The sequence below is a fragment of the Equus przewalskii genome, chromosome 13 (genome assembly GCF_037783145.1).
Source record: "Equus przewalskii isolate Varuska chromosome 13, EquPr2, whole genome shotgun sequence".
Taxonomy (NCBI): Eukaryota; Metazoa; Chordata; class Mammalia; order Perissodactyla; family Equidae; genus Equus; species Equus przewalskii.
Window position 1 is genome coordinate 43,051,407 of NC_091843.1, and position 20,490 is coordinate 43,071,896.

General features: G+C 35.9%; 1 protein-coding gene across 24 annotated transcripts in view; it reads left to right on the forward strand.

Moving 5' to 3' along the window:
- The window catches only part of RAPGEF6 (Rap guanine nucleotide exchange factor 6), a 200,200-nt gene that overhangs the window by 133,191 nt on the left and 46,519 nt on the right, over positions 1-20,490 (forward strand). For all 24 annotated transcript variants that reach the window (XM_070571179.1, XM_070571180.1, XM_070571181.1 and 21 more), the window contains 4 exons: positions 355-558; positions 3,019-3,127; positions 12,220-12,460; positions 18,960-19,117. In XM_070571179.1, coding sequence (XP_070427280.1) covers positions 355-558; positions 3,019-3,127; positions 12,220-12,460; positions 18,960-19,117 — 712 coding nt within the window. The remainder of the gene's footprint in view (positions 1-354; positions 559-3,018; positions 3,128-12,219; positions 12,461-18,959; positions 19,118-20,490) is intronic.

Here is a 20,490-nt window from a genome sequence, read left to right on the forward strand (position 1 = left end):
GTCCTTTAAGGTTTTAAATAAAGGTTTAAATAGATTCCTGTTTTATATAACATCCAAGAGATAAGCAAGATGATAGTAGAGTATATAATTTTTGTCCCCTCTGTAAATGAGACATCCCTTTGAAATATTTTACAGCCCGTAATTACCTAGAAGTTTTGAAGAAATAAGAGATCTTATTCTTGAGAATGCTCTGGGTTGGAAGTTTTCCCTCCTTCAGTTTTATTTACCCCAGCTTTCATGTTCTTTACTCTTATATTTCCAACATAACTCTAATTCTGATAATTTTAGGTGATTTTTAAAAAGTCTGTAGGAACAGATACATTTATATACATTTTACCCTTTTCTACTTCCTAGAAAATGAATGGTCATCTCCGTTTGTTGAATATTGCCTGTGCTGCAAAGGCTAAGTGGAGACAAGTTGTGCTGCAGAAGGCTTCCCGGGAGTCCCCTCTGCATTTCAGCCTTAGTGGAGGAAGTGAGAAGGGATTTGGTATTTTTGTTGAAGGAGTGGAACCCAGCAGCAAAGCTGCTGATGCAGGACTGAAACGTGGTGATCAGGTAAGTAAAATAAGCAACCACTTAGATGAAAGCCTTATAAGTAATATATCTGCTACTTTTTTTCTCATCTGGCATTTTTTTCAAGTAAGCATGATCAATTTGAGGAAGTATTTTTTCGAGCCTTTTTTTAGAGGTAGTATTTGGAAATGGTTTATTTCAAAACTTTATTTGTTGTATATCCATTACTTTTAATGGAAAACGTGATATAGTATGGTCAGCATGATCGTCTGGGCACTATCAGTATGACCTTTTTTGAATGATGCTGCCCATCCTCCAAGGATTAGGAAGCTGTAACAACAGGCAACTTCAGAATGTTCCAGAAAGATCAATATGTGAATTAACACTTGCAAACTTTGAAGGAGCAAGCACTTTTCGCTCATAGCACTCTAAAATGTAAGTGGCTAAAGATTACCATAAACAATGGTTTCAGCTTAAATAACGTTTGTATGGTAACACAACTGCATCCGTAAGTAGAGTGAGCTAGTAAGGGACTAGGAAAAAGGAGAGACTGGGAGGAATTCGATGGGGAATTATTCTCTCCATATAAGTGTTGGGAAACTCTAGAGCAATATATTTCAGAATGTGACTACTGACAACCTTATGTCCACCTCATTCCTATTAATCATATTAATCACATTCACTGCAGATAAGGACTGGTAATCTTTTTTTTTTTAATTTTTTTTTATCGAGTTCCTAACAGTTTACATCAATGTGAGATTTCAGGTGTACATTATTTCTTGACTGTCACCACATAAGTACTCCCCTTCACCCCCTGTGCCCACCCCCCACCTCCCCTTCCCCTGGTAACCACTGAACTGTTTTCTTTGTCCATGTACTTGTTTATATGGGAATCTATATTTTTAACAAAACTCTCTAGATGATTCTCATGCACACCAAAGAGTGGTTTCCCAAATCTAGCTGAATCACTTGGGGAGCTTACTTCTTCCCATTTAAAATTTTTTGTTTGTTGGTTTATTCATGAAGAATGTGGCTTTATTTTACTTTAAACTGAACCATACTATTATTTTTTTTAATTTTGAGGGCATTCACGTTATAAAAAGTTCTACACTCCAGAATAATGGTTATTAACTGGCCCCCAGGAGACATTTGGCAATGTCTGGAGATACTTTTGATTGTCGTGGACACTTGGAGATTACTCTTGGCATCGAGTGAATGGAGGCCAGCGATGCTGCTAAACAGCCTACAACACCCCAAATATCAATAGTGCAAGGGGTTAAGAAACTCTGATATGAAGTTTTAAGTCTCGCCTTCTTTCTCTAAGGGAGCTTTTTAAAGATAGAAATTTCTGGACTTTACCCCAGACTACTCATTAAGAATATCTAGGAGCTAGGATCCTGGAGTCAGTGTGTATATTCCAGTATTTTATTGTAAACACATTTAAGAATCTCATTCTTCACAGACAAAAACAATGACATTCAATGATTTCATTCCTAAAAGAGGAGAGAAATTTATGCTTTTACTTCTTCTCTCAGTATTCCCAAGTATCATTGAAGTTATCTATTTTAGATCTAAATTATTGACATTTTTTAACATGTATTTTCCCTTTTAAAAATGCTTTTGATATTTGCATGAAGTTTCCTAAGCTTATTACTAACAATCATTTAGACATTTATACCTGCCTTATTGATTTCAGTGATCGCCTCCATCTATTGCCATATGTCTCCATTATTTTGATTCATCTCACAGTTGACTTCTGGTTCTTCTACTCCCTTGTCTAGTACTTTTTTGAAAAAGGGCAGTAGATTTCAAAAAGGGCAGTAGATACTATGGGTTTACATGTCCTTGCAATGTTTACGATGCTTTTGTTCAGTGGAGTGTTTTTCTTTTCTAGGTACCTTTGGTTCCCCTACACACACACCTACCGTTGCTTATAGATTCTTCTCTGTCCGTGGAATTCAAAATTTTCATTGGGATATGTTAAAAAATAGATCTCTTTATTTTCTTTGCATGGTACTAGATGATCCATTTCAGGATGTAGACTCAAGACTTTTTCAACTCTGGGAATTTTATTTGTGTGATTTTTTTCCTTTTCCTAATATTTTGTTTCTAAATGAATTACTTCTTTTTTAAATGTAATAAATTTGGGTTTAGAATATTGCACTAAAATTTGTACATACACAGGCAATAATTTTTATGATCTGACATGATTAAAATTTTTTCCTTAATATATAAACCATGCTGTGTTAAAAAATTTTCTTAATATGATCCCAGAGGGAATGAACTTTTAAAAAATGCTAATAGTAGATATTTGGGGAAGTACAACAATAGAGAGAAAAAAACTAAACAGTAATTCCCATTTCTCACAGAGATAACCATTGGTCACATATGGGTACATTTTATTCAAGTTTCGTTTTATTTTTTCACCATTATACTTCAAGCTGCAGAAGTAACTAATACTGTTTTTGTCTTAATTTGTATTTTTCTAATACTTTTCTCAAGATAATGGAAGTAAATGGACAAAACTTTGAGAATATTACATTTGTGAAGGCCCTTGAAATTTTGAGGAATAATACTCATCTTGCGCTTACTGTAAAGACCAACATTTTTGGTGAGTTTTGTTGTAAAAACTAGTTCAGCCTTTTTGCTTTTTTTTTTTTTTTGCTAATAGAAAAGGGAAAAGTCATTACAATGGAAAAAGAGGGGATAGTAAAATATAAACATGTTTTATCTAAATTATTTGAACATTTTTTGGATCTTTCGTGTTGAAATATAGTATTGTGTATTACAGAATTTTTGTTTTTCATTATTTATACTTATTGTTTTGAATTTTAAAATAGCTGTACAACTACATTCAGTCAGTCGTTTATGAAATGTCTCCTGAGCATCTTGTTATGTATATACTTTGCTGGAAGATACTGAGTGAAACTTAGAATGGCATGAATCAGACTAAAAAGTCATGATCAGGCTTTCACCCCCTGCTAATGTGTCAGTCTACTTCTAATGTTTTAGCTAGCTTTCTGAAATAATACTATGAATGCCAGGTTAGCTATTTCATGGAAATAAATTGAGTAATACATCAAATTAATTAGTGAATTATAGATTTTTAATAACATACTCTGTCTTTCTATGTAAAAATATTGATTACCATGCCAATAGTGTGTTTTGATCATGTTTATATTTGAATGAAACAAGGACTAAGTGTGTACTTTTAACTTAGTTTACTATTTTTTCTTTTAGGAAAGACTTACTGTAATTTGGTTTCGTTAGATACCATAGGATTTTCTCTGAAATTCTGAGAAGAGCAACAGTAAAAACAGTATAACAGTTGAAAATTATCAAAGAAAATATGAGTCTTTATGAAGGAGGGAGGAAAAAATTCCTTTAGATCATTTAGGTTACAATTTGAGAAATAAGTTGAATTTTAAAGCTCTGCCTGTGGAAAAGGAAGTGTTTATTTATTTTCTCTTTTTTTCATTTTGGCTCCTCAGTATACTGCACTTAGTCATAATGAAAAGGGAAACATTTGGTATTTTTCCTCTTTTCACTTGAGTCCCGTTTGTTGAATTACATTATATTAAATCTGATATATAACTGTCTGTTAACAACTTCTTAATATTATAATAGTTTAGCATAGAATAAATAAGCCTGCACAGTTTTTGGATTTCTTGGAGTTTGGGTTCACATCTAGAAACGTCAACTTTTGGGTTAAACTAAATGGAGTCTGATTTTGAAAACTATGAAAGCAGAGCTTGCTCTGTCACCTAGAACAACTTACATCGTCTCTCCAAGCTTCACTTTCTCTTTCTCCAGTTCTATTTCATAAGATTCTTATAAGGATCAAATACTCTTAAACTTTTTGTGCCTGGCACATAATAATTACTAACTATTATCAAATATTATTATGTATAAAAATATAGAGATAGTATAATATAGTGGTTCACAACATGAATGGAGCCTTGGAGACAGAAAAACTAGATCTGAAAGATACAAAAGTCAGAGAAGCCACAATCTCATAATTCTTTGAGTGATTAGAAACAATTGCCCAGCAGAACCCTGGATTAGATGTGGCAGAGGATGGAAGTTACGTGGTGCTGCAAAAGGGGACCCATACCCTCAATACTTTCTTTTTTACCCCAGGCAGAGTGTAGTCAGCCAACCTCAAGCAAAACACCAAAGAGTATCTCAAAGAGATGTTAGTAAAACATTTGTAGAAATGGAACATTTTAGTTTGGATGAGGTACCTGGGATAAAGTCCTTGTAACTCTGGCACTACCATGAAACAAAATTGAGCAGTTAGGTCTTCCTTCATGGAACTCAAAGTCAGAACACCTACAAAAAGGAAAGCTGTGACCAGAAAATGAATTCGTGTAGATGATACCAAAGCAAACCATACTTGGTCATTTTGAACTGATTAAAACTGACAGCCAGAGATCACCAGCCATAGGAGAATTAGTACTATTTAAGGGGCATGGTAAGTAACCTAGTAAGTGAGCTTACAGATTCTAGAGAAAATAGTTAATTTAAGGAAGAAAAAGAAAACATTTCTAGAACTCTGCTCAAAGAGATTTAAAAATTCATCCCTTAAGAACAGGATGTTAAGAAAAGAGAAACAAGTCATTGAGAAAGAAATAACATGCAGAGTGACTTAAAATATAGTAGCAAAGAAAAAACATTTAATAGAAGGAATAAATAATAAGGTTGAGGCAATCTCCCAGACTATAAAACAAAAAAAAACAAAATAGGGGCCAGCCTGGTAGCATAGCAGTTAAGTTTGCGTGCTTTGCTTCAGCGGCCTGGGGTTTGCCAGTTCAGAACCCAGGTGTGGACCTACACTGCTTATCAAGCCAAGCTGTGGCAGACATTCCGCATATAAAGTAGAGGAAGCTGGGCACAGATGTTAGCTCATGGCCAGTCTTCCTCAACAAAAAGAGGAGAATTGGTAGTGGATGTTAGCTGAGGACTAATCTTCCTAAAAACAAAAAAAAAAACGGAATTGAGCACTAGTCCAGGAGATCTAAAAGAAAATGTGAAGAACAAAGTATTTAGGAAACAGCAGATTATCCCAGAGTGAAAGAAGGATGTTACTCTTGTAATTCAAAAGGCCACCTATAATCTGAGCAAAATAAATTTTAAAAACTCATGTCAACCTTCTCTTTCCAGTATTGACTGAGAACAACTAAAAGAGCTAGACTAAATATAAAAAGTAGTTACAAACAATCATAAAAATCCAAAAAGATAGTAAACTACCACCTGACATAGAACAGAGAGGAAGTTAGATCTTAAAAAGATGGACTAGAGCTGTATCTGTCCTCGAGCATTTACCAGAACAAGAAGACAACTGAGAGATTGAGCCTCTTGGTAACAGACTCCCAGGAAAAAGTGAAAGAGTTGGAAGCCTGCAGTTGCCAGGAGCACAAACTCTGGGTGTGTCAAATCCCTTCCTCCTTCCTGAGACTGTACCCCAAAACGATGTCTCTTTTTTTCCAGGGCCGTTTTCTCATTCATAGAATGTATCTGAGAGAAGGAGCTGCTGGATAAACTCACATGTTTATAGTTTAGACCCCACCAAAGGCCAGAACACTCTAGCATAACAACTTTTGTTCAGATTGGGACCTTGAATGCCCACCTCTGAAGTGGATGTGGACTGTACTATAGGCAACTCAGAGAATCTCAAGTTTTGGCCCCAGCCTTGGCCCTCAGATGCCTGGCAAAAGAAAATGAGAATCCTCTTTAGAGGATGCTAGCAGCAACCTATTATTTGTAAAAATAATTTTTCAAATACAGAGTCAAGCAAACAATCAAAGATTGTGAGACTCTTTTAACAGTCAGTATAAACCAGAACCAACAGAAACCTATCCTGGAGCTCCAACCGTAGGAGCTCCAGAATATCAAACGTAGACTGTAAGGTAACTGTCTTATGTCTATGATCATAAAAACCAAATTAAGGATTCCAGTTCTGGGTAAGATGGAGTAAACACATGCCACCCCTCATCTCCCATTCAACTCAATAATAAAACCTGCACAGAATCATGACCTACCGCTTTGAGAACTCAGAAAATTCAAAGTACCACCACCATCAGTGAGTTTGCCATGTTTTTCACTCCAATATCCCCTGGGCTGGACTCAAGGCAATGTGAAACCTGGATGTGAGTATTGTGGTGTAGATCAAGAAAGATCTGGGAGAAGCCTGGCTTGCGAAATGGGAAAGGGAACTCCTAAAGCTCAGACAGAGTTAAGGAATTCCCAGGTTTTTTCCTGCTCTCTTTCTCTCAGGCCCCAGCCTCCAAGCAATCCAGTGGCATTGACAATGGCCTGTAATAGAAGGCTGCACACGCCAGAATTCTGAGGGAGAGGGACCTTCCTCCCCCTGCAGTGGACCTATGCCCCCAAGAAGGCAAGGGCAACTTCATTGCTTTGCCCCATCCTCCTGTTACTTCGCCCCTAAGGCACTGCAGTGCCTTACAATTACAAAGTCCTATACATTTTCTTTCTATAGGACTGAAAAATGAAGCCTGAGGAACTGGAAAGTATCAGATTGATGACTGAGATGAAAGAGACAACTCCATAAAGTTATTTATGAAATCCTGGTCTCACCCCTGTTTTGCACATGCATGGATCTGATCCTAGTTAGCATACCATAGACTGAGAACTGATGTCACAGGTAGACCTCTGCTCAGGTCCCAGACTAACCACTAGGTGGCACAAAGTGGGCAAATCTATTTAGCATTGCAAAAGCTTTGAAAACTGAACCTTGGAACCACACCCCACAGAAGGCTAAGCAAAAATATCAACATTGTCCATAGGATATAAACAGGACTCAGCAATTTTCAGTGTAAAAAGGATCCCTTGTTACAATTTTCTTTGTATTTACTTCATTTGGGATTTGGTGATCTTTTGAATTTGTGCATTGATAACTCTCATCAATTTTAGAAATTTTATGGGCATTATCAGTTCAAATACTGCCTTTGCCCCTCTCCCTGTATTCTTTCCATGTGGAAGATCAGTTACTTGTATGTTAGAAGATTTATTTTCCATGTACCTCTTACAATCTATTCTTTCCATTTTTTTCCCTCTTTCTGCTTCAGTTTGGGTCTTTTCTAATGACCTGTGTTTAAGTCTAGTTACCCTGTTTTCTGCTGTATCCATTCTGCTGTTAAACACACACAATAGGTTTAATTTTAGATATTAAATTTTCTCTTCCAGAATATCCATATGAATCTCTTTTATAAACTCTACCTCTCTTGCACTTCACTATTTTTTCATCCATTTTATCTTTCCTCTATTTTTAAGATATGTTATTAGGGGCCGGCTCGCTGGCGCATCAGTTAAGTTTGCACATTCCACTTCTTGGCGGCCCGGGGTTCGCTGGTTCAGATCCTGGGTGCAGACATGGCACCGCTTGGCAAAAGCCATGCTGTGGTAGGCGTCCCATATATAAAAAAGTAAAGGAAAATGGGTATGGATTTTAGCTCAGAGCCAGTCTTTCTCAGCAAAAACAGGAGGATTGACTGCAGTTAGCTCAGGGCTAATCTTCCTCAAAAAAGAAAAAAAAGATACATTTATAATACTTATAAAATCCTTGTGTCTTAACTCCAACATTTGGATTATCTTCTGTCCTGTTTTCTCCCTCTGGTTATCAGTCATATTTTCTTACTTTGTGTGTCTTATAATTTGTTATTGTATGCTGTAGTTTATATATAAAGGAACCTTAGAGGATAATGAAATTAATATTTTCTCACAGGGAGGATTTGCCATTTCCTCTGTTTAAGCAGGTAGGGTAAAGGGAATTGAGCCAGGTCATGCTGGGTTGCAGAATTACGTAGACTTTGTCCAGTGGTTTCAAGTTGAGAGTAAGACTTGTCGTGTGCTTGATGCAGGCCCCTTGTCTAATGGAACTTTGTCTCTGAACACCGAGAGAGATTGTGGGAAATTTCACTCTGCTTTTTCACCCTTGTCCTCCTACCCCTACCCCCAATCTCTACCTCAGGCGTGGTTTTTGATTCAGTCTGGTAGCTTTCTGTCTCCTTTTTTAATCTGAGTTCAAAAAATCTTCAAAGATTTTGAGCTTAGGTCTTTAGCCTCCCACCCCAAGCAGGTAAGTCAGTCATGTGTTTGTTGCAAGTCCCTCCCTGTTGTGTGACTTTGTCCCTTAAGTACCATGAGACTGTAAGAAATTTCCAGCCAATCCCCAGCCTCCTGAATTGTCCTGCTATTCAAGATATCCCATGGAGAAAAGTGACCCTGCTTTTGGGCTTCTCTGTATTCCAGTTTTCATGCCAGTACTCAAGGCCGTCAAATATTCTCTCTCTAGTAGAGTCCCTCTACTTGATCTGCATCTCATGTTTAAACTTGGCAAATGTCCCCAGAGAAGACGACAGCTGGCAATCTCAGTTTACCCTCTTCCTGCTCTGGAATTTTATTCCATCTATTCCTCTTGGCTTTCACAACTTTTTAAAAAGTCTTTAAAAATCCCACCACTCATAAGTTATTGTTAGCATTTTAATTTTTTAATAAAAGTAATACATATGTTTTGAAAATTAAAATACTACCCACATGATGGAGCCATAGTGTGTACAGTATTCTGTACCTTTCTACATCAGTTCAAACCAATATTTACTTCTTGTATAATTGTTTCCACATAGAATTCCATTGAGCTGATAGCATTTTAAAGGATGTTTTAGTTTGTTGACAGTTTTTGCTGTTAACAATGGTGTAATAAAAACCCTTTGTACTTATCTTTTATGCTTGTGTAGATATACCTGTAAGATAAATTTCTTAAAGTGGAATACTTTTGACAATTACTGCACAGTTTTACTTTCTAAAAGTTTACCCCGATCTACATAGACTTCATTCATCAGTGTATAAGAATGCCTCTGCAGTGGGTATAATCAACTTTTGGTTATTGATATATATTCTTTAATAATGAGGGAGGTCGAGCACCTTTTTTATGTTAACATTTCTTTTTTTTAAACAGTTTTCTCATTGTCCATTTTTATATTGAGTTATCTTTTATTGATTTGTTTGAGTTTCTTATAAATACAGTACCTTTTATCTTAAGGGTTGCAAATACTTTCCCCAAGTTATTTGTTTTTTGACTTTCCTTGTTTGTGTTTTTTTCTTTGTATGTGTGTAAACACTCATACACACATACTTATATGTGGAGAGTGAGAAATTTTTAATCTTTAGCCAAATTTATTAAACTTTTATTGATTCTTGACCACTTTCATTTCTGATTCACATATCTGATATTGTTTAATGGCATTGTAATTACATTTGCTCACAATCATTAATTTTTGTCTTTAATTTTTTTAATTAACAGTAATTTCTTTTTCTATAAATCAAGCTTCACAAATTTTTGCTTATGATTGTATTCACAAGTACAATGAAGATATAAACCACTGTGTACACTGTTGAGTCCCCCTACATACACACCACAGCCAGGGATATCTGCTGCCCATTCAGAGATTGCCTGTTGCTCTTAACAGAGAAATCAGACACTTTACCGTTATCAGGCCCCTTTTCTACCTTGTTCTCTAGTCATCTTCATTTTCTTGAACTTTCCTTCTGCCACAGGGACTTTGGACTTGAGATTTCCTCTGCCTAGCATCATTCCCCCTTCCCCTCCCTTGGCCTAGTTAAAATCTGCTAACCTTAATGATCTCTTCTTACACAGTGACTTAATTAGGGAAGATTTTCCCTTTCCTGCTATCTTAATTAGTTTGTCTCATTGTGTTCTCTCAGCACCGTGTATCTTTGACTATATATTCCACAGCAGGAGGAATCTACAAGCATATAGTAGTGTAGTACCTGACTTGTGTTCATAGGTCAGTAAATATTTTCTGAATGGATGAATACAGTAACTTGGTTTTAACTCAGAAAAGCATTTTTACCTTTACCACGTGGCTTAAAATAAAGTGAAGTTTTAAAAATAGAAACTGAAAGGAATTTACTGTATTTTAATCAAGGAGAGTATCTTTGAAAAGTGACTCCTAAAGATTTCCATTATTTTGAAGACAGAAAATGTGCTTTTTTTTTTTAAGCTGTATGTCTTGTCTTTTTTAAGATTGGCACCTGAGCTAACAACTATTGCCAATCTTTTTTTTTTTCTTCTCCTCCTCCCTAAAGCTCCCCAGTACATAGTTGTATATTCTAGTTGTGAGTGCCTCTGATTATGCTATGTGGGATGCCGCCTCTGCATGGCCTGATATGAGGTGCCATTTCTGCGCCCAGGATCCAAACCGGCGAAACCCTGGGTCGCCAAAGCGGAGTACGCAGACTTAACCACTCAGCCATGGGGCCGGCCCCAGAAAATGTGCTTTTAATAAACTTGCAATGTGCTTAGGTAATTTGATATCATCCTGGTTGAAACTTTAAAAATGATCCAGTTTTACAACTGAATATCAAACTATGTTGTAATGCATCAATTCTTAAGGCTCTATCCATTTGAATCTTACTTGTAAGTCCTTTGATATTGTTGGAAACTGTTGATTTATCCCAAAAACAACAGAAAAGATTGCAGTTATCTTTGTTTTGGGTTTCAGTGGGCACATTTGTACAATTTACAGCTTTTCTTCTCTAAACATACAGAGTAATACTGCTCAAAGCTACACCTGCTGATAAGTTGTAGTTCTGTATCTCATGTGGCAGAAGACCTGCATATTCAAGAATATGCGGCCACTATTTTTTGTGTATGTGCGGACTCCCCCAGGCACCATGAGTTTTTAGGAAAGTTAGCTTCTACTTTAGCATTTGTCTTTTTAGTACTTTTTTCCTCTAGCAGCTTGTCTTATTTTTTAAAGCAACCACCAAAAAAACTTTTTATGACGTTACTGAATGAGAAATAGGTGATACAGACTTTCCTAAATGAAAAATGACACACTAATAGGTTCTCGATATATAGTCTTACACAGATTGATCTTTCTTTCGCCTTATCCCAGGGAGATATCACCCCTCTCACAAGGTGAAAAATCGAATCTAGGCAAAGAGATTGCTAGACAGCACGTCCCTCACTGTGCTTGCAACCCTCCTTAAGGATGAAGTAACTCACTAGACTTAGGGTTGACAGCAAGTTATCTAAGAATAATTGGTGGTTTGCTTCAGACCACTATAGCGAATGTTTATTAGCTGCTTTACTGAGTGACATAAGTCTCATACATGTGACTTTGAGGAAACTGTCATATATCACCAAATTTAGTAGTGTTTATTTCTGGTAAAATCAGGCCCAGTGAAGCACTTCCCAGTTTTTTAATGGCTAAGTTTTACAAATCTGAGCCTGACTGTAGTACTTATATCTCATCTCAAATATATTATGATAAGGAATAATGTATAACTAATAGAATCTAAAGGTCTGTTTCTATAAAATCTGAGTTGATTAGCAATTGTATTGCTTATTACCTACATAGGAACCCCTGGACTTTTCAAACACGGTGCATCCTGCCCTCTTCCTTTCCATTTTCCCAAGAGACTTTGTTTTATCACTAGTAGACAACATTAGAAGTATAGTCAGGTATAAAAGATGAAGAGGAAAGTGGGTATAGCTGATAAATAACGGATGGGTATAAATTCCGTAATGTTTAATGAATGGGACTGTGAAAGGCCAAGTAATACAAAGCAACTGTTTATCCTTAAACTTTGTTGTTGATATGAAAACTTTCTATTGAGAAGGAAAGAAATGACAAGTCTATTTATTTCTTTCCACAGTGTTCAAAGAATTACTTAGTAGGACTGAACAAGAGAAATCTGGTGTTCCTCATATTCCCAAAATTGCTGAAAAAAAAAGTAATCGCCATTCAATCCAAGATGTACCAGGAGATATTGAACAGACATCACAAGAGAAAGGAAATAAGAAAGTAAAAGCAAATACGGTTTCAGGTGGAAGAAACAAAATCAGGAAAATTTTGGATAAAACACGATTTAGTATCTTGCCTCCAAAACTGTTTAGGTAGGTAATGCTGATCTCAGTCATGTGTAGGCATTTTCCTATTGACTGTGCAGTTTTTATTTCGGGGAAGGGAAGTTTGGGTTAGTTTTGTTTTTTATACAACTAATGTATCATAAAATCTACAAGCAATCTATAAATAAGAAAGAATAAATTTTGAATGTTTCCCCATCACTTCTATGAAGTTACCACTGCTAGATTATATATTCTTCCATATTCTTCCATTAGCCTTGTTTTGAATATTAGAAAAGACTGACTGTTTTATGAAATCTTTTTTTGTATATTTTTTATCCCATTTCAGTACCTTTATCTACAAATTTGAACACCTTAAATCTTGGGACATATTCAGTGATACTAGTTTTTGGTCTTTTAAATCATCTTTCTTTTATTGCACTATTTATTCCCTCCTAAAATCCTAAAGCTGACCTTTTTAATCAAATCTGTTTCAGTTTCCAAAGTGAGATGTCGCAAAAACTGCATAAAACTTTAACATTTTAAATGTAATTTAAGATCTGCAAGATACTGATGAAATCAAGCTACTGCAGTGTCATGGTTGAGAATGACTCTAGTATATATTATATCTGTGTATGTTATACATCATCTACTTCCTAAAGCAATCACAAAAGTTCTAATCAAATGCAGTACTTATACTTAGTGCACAGTAGGCACTCAGTATTTGTTGAGTAAGTTAGGGCAATGAATTGACCAGTGAAAGAAAGCATATTCAAACAAAATATATTCACAAAAATACTTAATTGGTTCCTGGTAGTTCCTGGCACTGTGCCAGGTGACAGTTACAGAGCTGGAACATGGTAGTCCCTACCTCTAAGGAATTCGTATTAGGAACCCTTTATTCTCCACACATTTGTTATACGGTAGGCACAATATCCAGAGATAGAAATACAGAAAGATAAGTAAAGCAAGTTTTTTGTCCTCTAAGAGTTGATCTCCTAAAAGAGAAGGCAGGGAAATGGGTGCATTACAGGATGATAAGTGTTTTGACCTGTACAAAGTCAGAAAAGGCTTGGTAGGTTTGAGTAGACTGTTTGTGAGTGCACACCTCGATATGAAGCAAGAGAGGATAGGTAAGTGCTAGGTTGTGAAGGACTTTGAATGTTATGCTACGGATAGTGATTTCATCATGTCATAATAGGGAGCCACAGAAGGCATATGATGTGATAAGATTTGCTATTTTAGGACGATCTCTCTTAGCTGTGGTAGTGGTCTGGAGTTGAAGGTGCCGCACAACGTAGCAGTAATAGCAAGGAGACCAATTAGGAGGCAACTTGGAACTAGGTAAATGTTTGCTCTCATCTGTTACCTAGTTAAAGATCTCAAAGATTTCCTGATCAGAAAATGCTCTTCTTGAGTTGTTTCCAGTCAGGGAAACGCATTTACTCTTCATTTAATTTGGGCCTCACAGAGGACTGAAACATCCTGAGCTCTGTCCTTAATGTCGCTCATTTCTAGAAAGTTTATTACTCATTCCTTTCTGAGTGACTGCTATCCTTGAGGTGAGTGGTTTGTATAAATCATAATTTTAAGATAGCAAAATTCTTTTAATATTGAGCATACTGTAGTATGACAGCAGCACAGCAAACACTATAAGACAAGTTTTATTCTCACAAATGAGAATTGAGTAAGGAGAATGTAAGGGGAGCCAGCCCAAACTGAAGAGACTGGGGACAATTTTGGATGGCCAGAAGTCTGCATGAATGCACTGAGCAAAGGGGAAAAGAATGGAGGGTCAGAAGGCAGTAAAGAATTCACAAGGGGAGTTCCTCAGGAGCTAATAGCCTGAGTTCCATTTCCAGAAACCCTGGTGGGTTAGGTCTGGAATACATATATCTCTTTTAACTGGTTCTCATTTTGAACAGTAGCACAGTTGTGACATGTGTCGTCTAAAACCAGAGAACATTGTGATTGTAACTGACTAGCTTGTTAGTGTCACATTCCCACTGGTCATATTCAAGTTTCAGGTAGCTAAATCACTGTCGCCTTTCCACAGTATCTCCTTCAGGGAGTGAGAATTGGTTGCTCCACCTGTATTCTCTCTTTGGTTATAGCAAGAGGCATGGAAATTGAGGTGACCAGGAACAATCATTTGAGTATTCGCCAGCATTCTTTCTTTATATTGGTACCCCAAGAAATGAAAGATATAGTAGAAATAGTTTTACTTAAACTCAGAAGGGATTTTGGGTTTTTTCCACTTCAGTCTGCAAGTATTTGTTGAGTCTTTTGCTTTGTGCCAACAGGATGCTATGGGCTATAAATACAAACGTGAGTAAAATGCTGCCCTTCAGGAATTAATATTAAACTGACTATCTCTTCTAACATGTTTCAGTGAAGTAAAATGCCAATAATTTCAGCCTTAAAAATGCCAAAAAGGGGCCAGCCTAGTGGCACAGCGGTTAAGTTCGCATGTTCCGCTTTGGTGGCCCGAGGTTCTTCACTTCAGATCCCGGGTGTGGACCTATGCACTTCTTGTCAGGTAACACTGTGGCAGGCATCCCACATATAGAGTAGAGGAAGATGGGCACAGATGTTAGCTTAGGGCTAGTCTTCCTCCGGGGGGGGAAAAGCCAAAAAACAGATTATTTTAGTAGAAATCATAAGTGTTTTCTACTGGAGCATATTTTGCAGAGAGAACCCATTTGTCTTTTTACCTTTCAGACTAGTCACTTTGCATTTTTGAGAACATATGTCGCATTTCTTGGCACTTAATTATTACAGATAAATTCAGACAACCCATTTTGCTACACACACACAAAATTGCTAAAACTTAGTAGAAAAATAGGCAGAGAACGTGAATCAGATGTTCTGTTAATAAATCAAAGATACACAATTTAAAACAGGATACTGTTTGTTTCATCAAAGGTTGACAGAGATAATTATTAGGACCACAATTAATAACGTAGGATAGATAATAAGTTCAGACTACTGTTGGAATATAAAATGATGCAAGCTTTCTATAAGGCAGTTGGGCAGTTTTTTTATTAAGGGCTTAAAAAAATGTTCATACCTTTGATTCAGTAATTCCATTTCTAATAATTCGATGAAGATTTATATACAGATGTTCTTAGAAATATTATCTATGAAAAAACAAAATTGGAAATACCCTAAATGTCCAACTTTAGGGGTTGGTTAAATAAATTGTGCTCTATACCTTAAAAATGACTAGAAGGAAAAATGTTGATTGTGGTTTTCTCTAGAGTGTGGTTTTATAGGTAATTTTTTCCCGTTCTTCCTTGCTTGCTTGTTTTCTATATTTTTAAAATTTCCTACTTTGATTGAAAAAGAATTTGATTCCACAATTTCTGGACATCTCCTATGTGCCAGGGTTCTTTGGAAGGGGCACTTGCTCTCTATCTTTGCAGCACTCCCTTCTCTGAGAGGAGAGGATGCATTGTCACAGAAGTACTTTAAGAAAGGATGTCTACATCTGGGAGAGGAGCAAAGAAAACGAACATAAGGAAGGAACAAATAGTCGAGGCAGGAATAGATAATTCCCTAAATCCCTAACCATGACAAATTTTCAAATGAAAGAATGCTGCTGAAAGTTAGAATTAAAAAAATTTATTGATATTGAATAACATCTGTAAATTAAGACATAGTGTGGTTTTTATTGACGTGAGAATATTTCACAATTCAGGAAACGTGATCTCCTGTTTTTTAATCACTCCGCTTTTGTTTTGTTTTCTTTAATCACAAATTGGCTAAGTAACATCTTTGTATTATTCATTGTTAACAGCCCCAGAAGTAGACTACCGTGTTTGCTTATCAGAAGTTATTTTTCTCCCCATTTCTTGTCAGCATACTTTCTTTGTTTGCTTTTAATATTGGGATTTTTTTTATTTGCATATTGATGATATTTATGCAGCCTTTTTAGTTTCATATTATGAAGTCAGTTTAGTGTCGGGGAATTACTGAGGAATTTTTCAAAACTATCTTGTTTTTGTTACTGCATCACCTTCTCAGGAGACTGTTTTGGTAAGAAATGACATGGCTATTTGCAAATGGGCTTTATCAATTCAGCTTCCAAACAAGCATGGATATTTTTCCAATTAGATTCTATTTCATTCGTGTCATAGCATGAGTTGTCCATAACATTAATATAGTTTCATTTATACGTGCTCACAGCTTACCATAAATTTGTAACCAGCTTTACATTATTATAACTGAACAGTGTCATATCTGTTGCTTATTAAAAAGCAAAAGTAATGTTAAATAACGGCAGTAAGAGAGAGAAAGACTTTTAGTATTTCATGCCCTTCTCTCACTGTAGTAAATTCCAACTTACTGCAACTGATGCAGCCACTTCTCTTTAAAAGAAAATTAACTTCTTAACATTGTTAAATTTGCTCCTACATTGATTATTAGTAGTACCAGCTAATCTCCTTAACAATTTGCTTTGTTGAATTCAGTTATCTGATCCTTTGTCTCTAAAAATTGTCAGATTTGTTTTCAAAAATCAATTAAAGAAACACTGTTGTATTAAAATATATATTTTTTCTACATAATTTAAATTGTTGCCAGATTACTTAAAAAACTATGAATAAAATATCTGTGAAAGCCCTCCTTTTTTTCTCTTACCTAACCTTACAGCATTTAGCTCTAATCTTTAGGAATATACACATAATTATAAAGAGCCAATTTAGGATAAATACAAATTACTTATCAAATTAAGATATTTCCTTCCTTTATCTTTATCTCTCAGATTAGATTGCCTTCTCTCCCCAGGAAAACATTTCCTGTTTCTATAGTGCCTTTGCCTGTTGTACCCAACGTACCCCGCACTGTTTCTCAATATGAATTGTTTATTCTTCCTAGGTTTGTCCTGTCTATTTTAGTTTTGGTAAGAGTATTTCACTATTTTCCAATGTGCCAAAATGTTACCCACATGACCTAATTTAATCCTCACAGTAGTCTTGAGGGATAGATAGTATTATTCACATTTTTAGATGAGGAAACCAATGTCCAAAAACAGAAAGAAATTTCCCTGAGGTTGCACAGCTAATAACCCAGGTCTGTCTGGCATAGCTTGCTCTTGAAATACTTATCTTTGCTCTCTTCCATGTCTTCATGCTCTTCCTGACTCATCTGCTCTTTCTCATCCTAGCTCTGTCTTCCTTGTCTGGCTGTTAACGGTTCTTTAGCTGTTTATTTAACTGTCCTCTGCACACCATCTTGCGTAGTTTCCTAATCTGCCTAAATCCTATTTTTTACTCCTAACATAGTCTAGATGTATCCCATATCACTCATTTTTAAGATAAACCTCAATCTATTTTATGATAATAGGTAAGTATTCTGTGATACCTCTGTTTGTGTAGCTAGTACTGGGTAGAATGCAGCATTGAATAAAAAATAGATGAGAATTAATATTAACGTAAAGCATTAGTTTTAAATAAGCACAACCCTTAGAAGTAAGTGGTGTTTTGGTTGTTGATGCTGATGGAAATCTCTTTTTCATTGCTATCCTGTGTTTGTGTAGGAGCGTTTCACTTATTCTATGTTTTATAGGACTTGGGGGGGGCGGTATCTAAAACTTAAGTGAGAGAGTTTCTGTTTCTTTGTTTTTGTCTTTACTCTTAGATGGATTTAGAGTTGCCTGTGTAACACCACTAAAATATTTAAAGGAAGGATGTACTGTTTGCTTAAATATGGCCATTTAATTGACACTCGTTTTTGAAACCTTTAAAGGGAATTAACTATAGACGACTTGCTTTCTGCTCTGGTTTTGATGTTTTCATCTAGGGAACAGCCAAATAATTAGGCTTGAGAGATGACAGAAGAAATAATGTGCCTTTAGAATCAACTTTAGAGACTATAAAATTCTTTTTCTTCTATTTTCATTTCTGGTCCTCTTTTTCCTTCTCTTTTTTATTTGTCACATATTCCCATTGTTGTTTGTTGCTATTCTCTATGCCATGTTCCTGTTATCTCTTCCCTGTTCTTGCTGGTTTGGGCAGTTCTCAGGTTGTTCTTAAATTTAAAGGCCTCTCTTATTTTGTCACTCAAGCTTGGCTCCATTGTTTTCTACACCCTGCCATATTTTTGGTTTGGATTTAGACCCAGCTCCCTCCTTTGCCTAGAAGGTCACCAGGCTTTTCTGTTGAGAGAGAGAAGCTTGCTGTGGTGTAGCTATGCATTGTTGGATACATATATTAGTGTGCACTGAAAGTGGAGGATCTCAAGGGCTCCCTAAACACTCAGGTTCACTTTCTCTACCAAAACCAGCAGTAACTAAATATGACTATTTCTCTATGATGTAGTAGAATTACTTAGATGTATAAGTTAAATTTTGAGTGTAATTGTTAAAAATATATTTTATTACCATTTTCATTATTAGTTGTCCTTAATTTTTAAATTGCTGTAATATTTCAATCTAATTTTTAAAATCACCACTTTGAATTGGTTCTATTATGCCTTAGTACAGAGAACAGAAATGTTTACTATTTAGAACCCTCAAATACTTCAAAGTGATATATGGCTTTTTTTGAAGTGATGGAGGCCTGAGCCAGTCGCAAGACGACAGCATTGTGGGAACGAGACACTGTAGGCACAGTTTGGCTATAATGCCTATTCCTGGAACACTGTCATCCAGCAGCCCTGATCTCCTGCAGCCTACCACCAGCATGTTGGATTTTTCCAATCCTTCAGGTAATTTTTGTTTGTGATTTTTATGTAGCCATATTGGTACCATGTGGACAAATAGGTGGTTGAGCCCTGTGCAACAAATACTAAATTTGCTTGCAGCCCTCTTATCTCACCTCCAGCTTATGACTTCATGCAAAAGCTAAGGAGAAGATTATGTCTTTTTGTCTAAGCTGGAGTGATTCTTCCTCCAATATGAAATAAAAGTACACAGAAAAGAGATCATATTTACGTATCTCTTGGTAACCCTAATCCGAGCAGTGGAATGAAAGCAGAAATACTTTTTTTTAATCTAAGTGGCCTCATTTATCTTCCTCTGTGATGTACAGAAATGTGTTAGTAATTCTCTAGAAACATTGATTTCCCCCTCAACGCCTGAAGCTAAAGTTTTTTTTGTCATATATTATGAACTAAAGTACTATAGTGTCTTTTTCATTGGTGTTAATACTTTCAATTTGGGACATCAAGTTAATTTTTCTACATCTGCAGAGCCAGAAATTGTCATTTAGCTGTGTAATCTAAAATTTCATTACAAGGAAGAACAGCTTAGACTTTGAAGAATTGTTTATATATCCATCACTTGAGAGGATTTAAGATGACTTTCAATAAAAAACACATACAATTAAGAACTGAAATATATAATTGGGTCCAAGCAGGGGAGGGAAACAAATAACTCTACAAAGATCAGCGTAGTTGTAATTCAGTTTTAGTTTTGAATCTGAAGTTCCCAGCAGCTGGCATAAAAAGGGAGGAAACTTGATTACGTAAATCTCAGTATTAGAAAGGAGTAAATATAAGTGTAGTGGTAAAGTTTATGTTTTATTATAGTAACTTAAATAAAAACTCTAGGATATAGGATAAGAATGCAGTTTAACGAAAGTCTCTCTGCACATTGTTTCTTTCTTTTTGTTTCAATTGCCTCTTAACACTAGAGAGATTAACTACACACAGTAATCCGTCTTTGACACATCTTACTCTCTATGTGACTACCAGTGTTCTTTCTAGAACAAAGATTTTAGTGAGTCATTGCTTTGCTTAGAAATTTCTAGTGGTTTCTGTGTTAGTCAGGATTCAGTCATGAGATAGAAACCACTCCAGATATTTGATCAGAAGTTAGTATAAGTTATTGTCACCAAGGTATAAATTAACTACCATTTTTAAAGGGTCAAAAAGCAAGCATTGAGGTATCACAGAGGTAGGAAAACTGCAGGTTGGATTCAGCATCTGGTACATGAAAGAAATGCCACTACCAGGCTGAAGAAAGTTTTCCTGGAGTGATACAGAAATAAAAAGCTCTTACGAAAAAACAGAGCAGCAAGTCTCTTCATCTAACCTTGCGGTTTACCTCTGGTGCCCTCTTTTGGCAGAGCCTAAGAGAG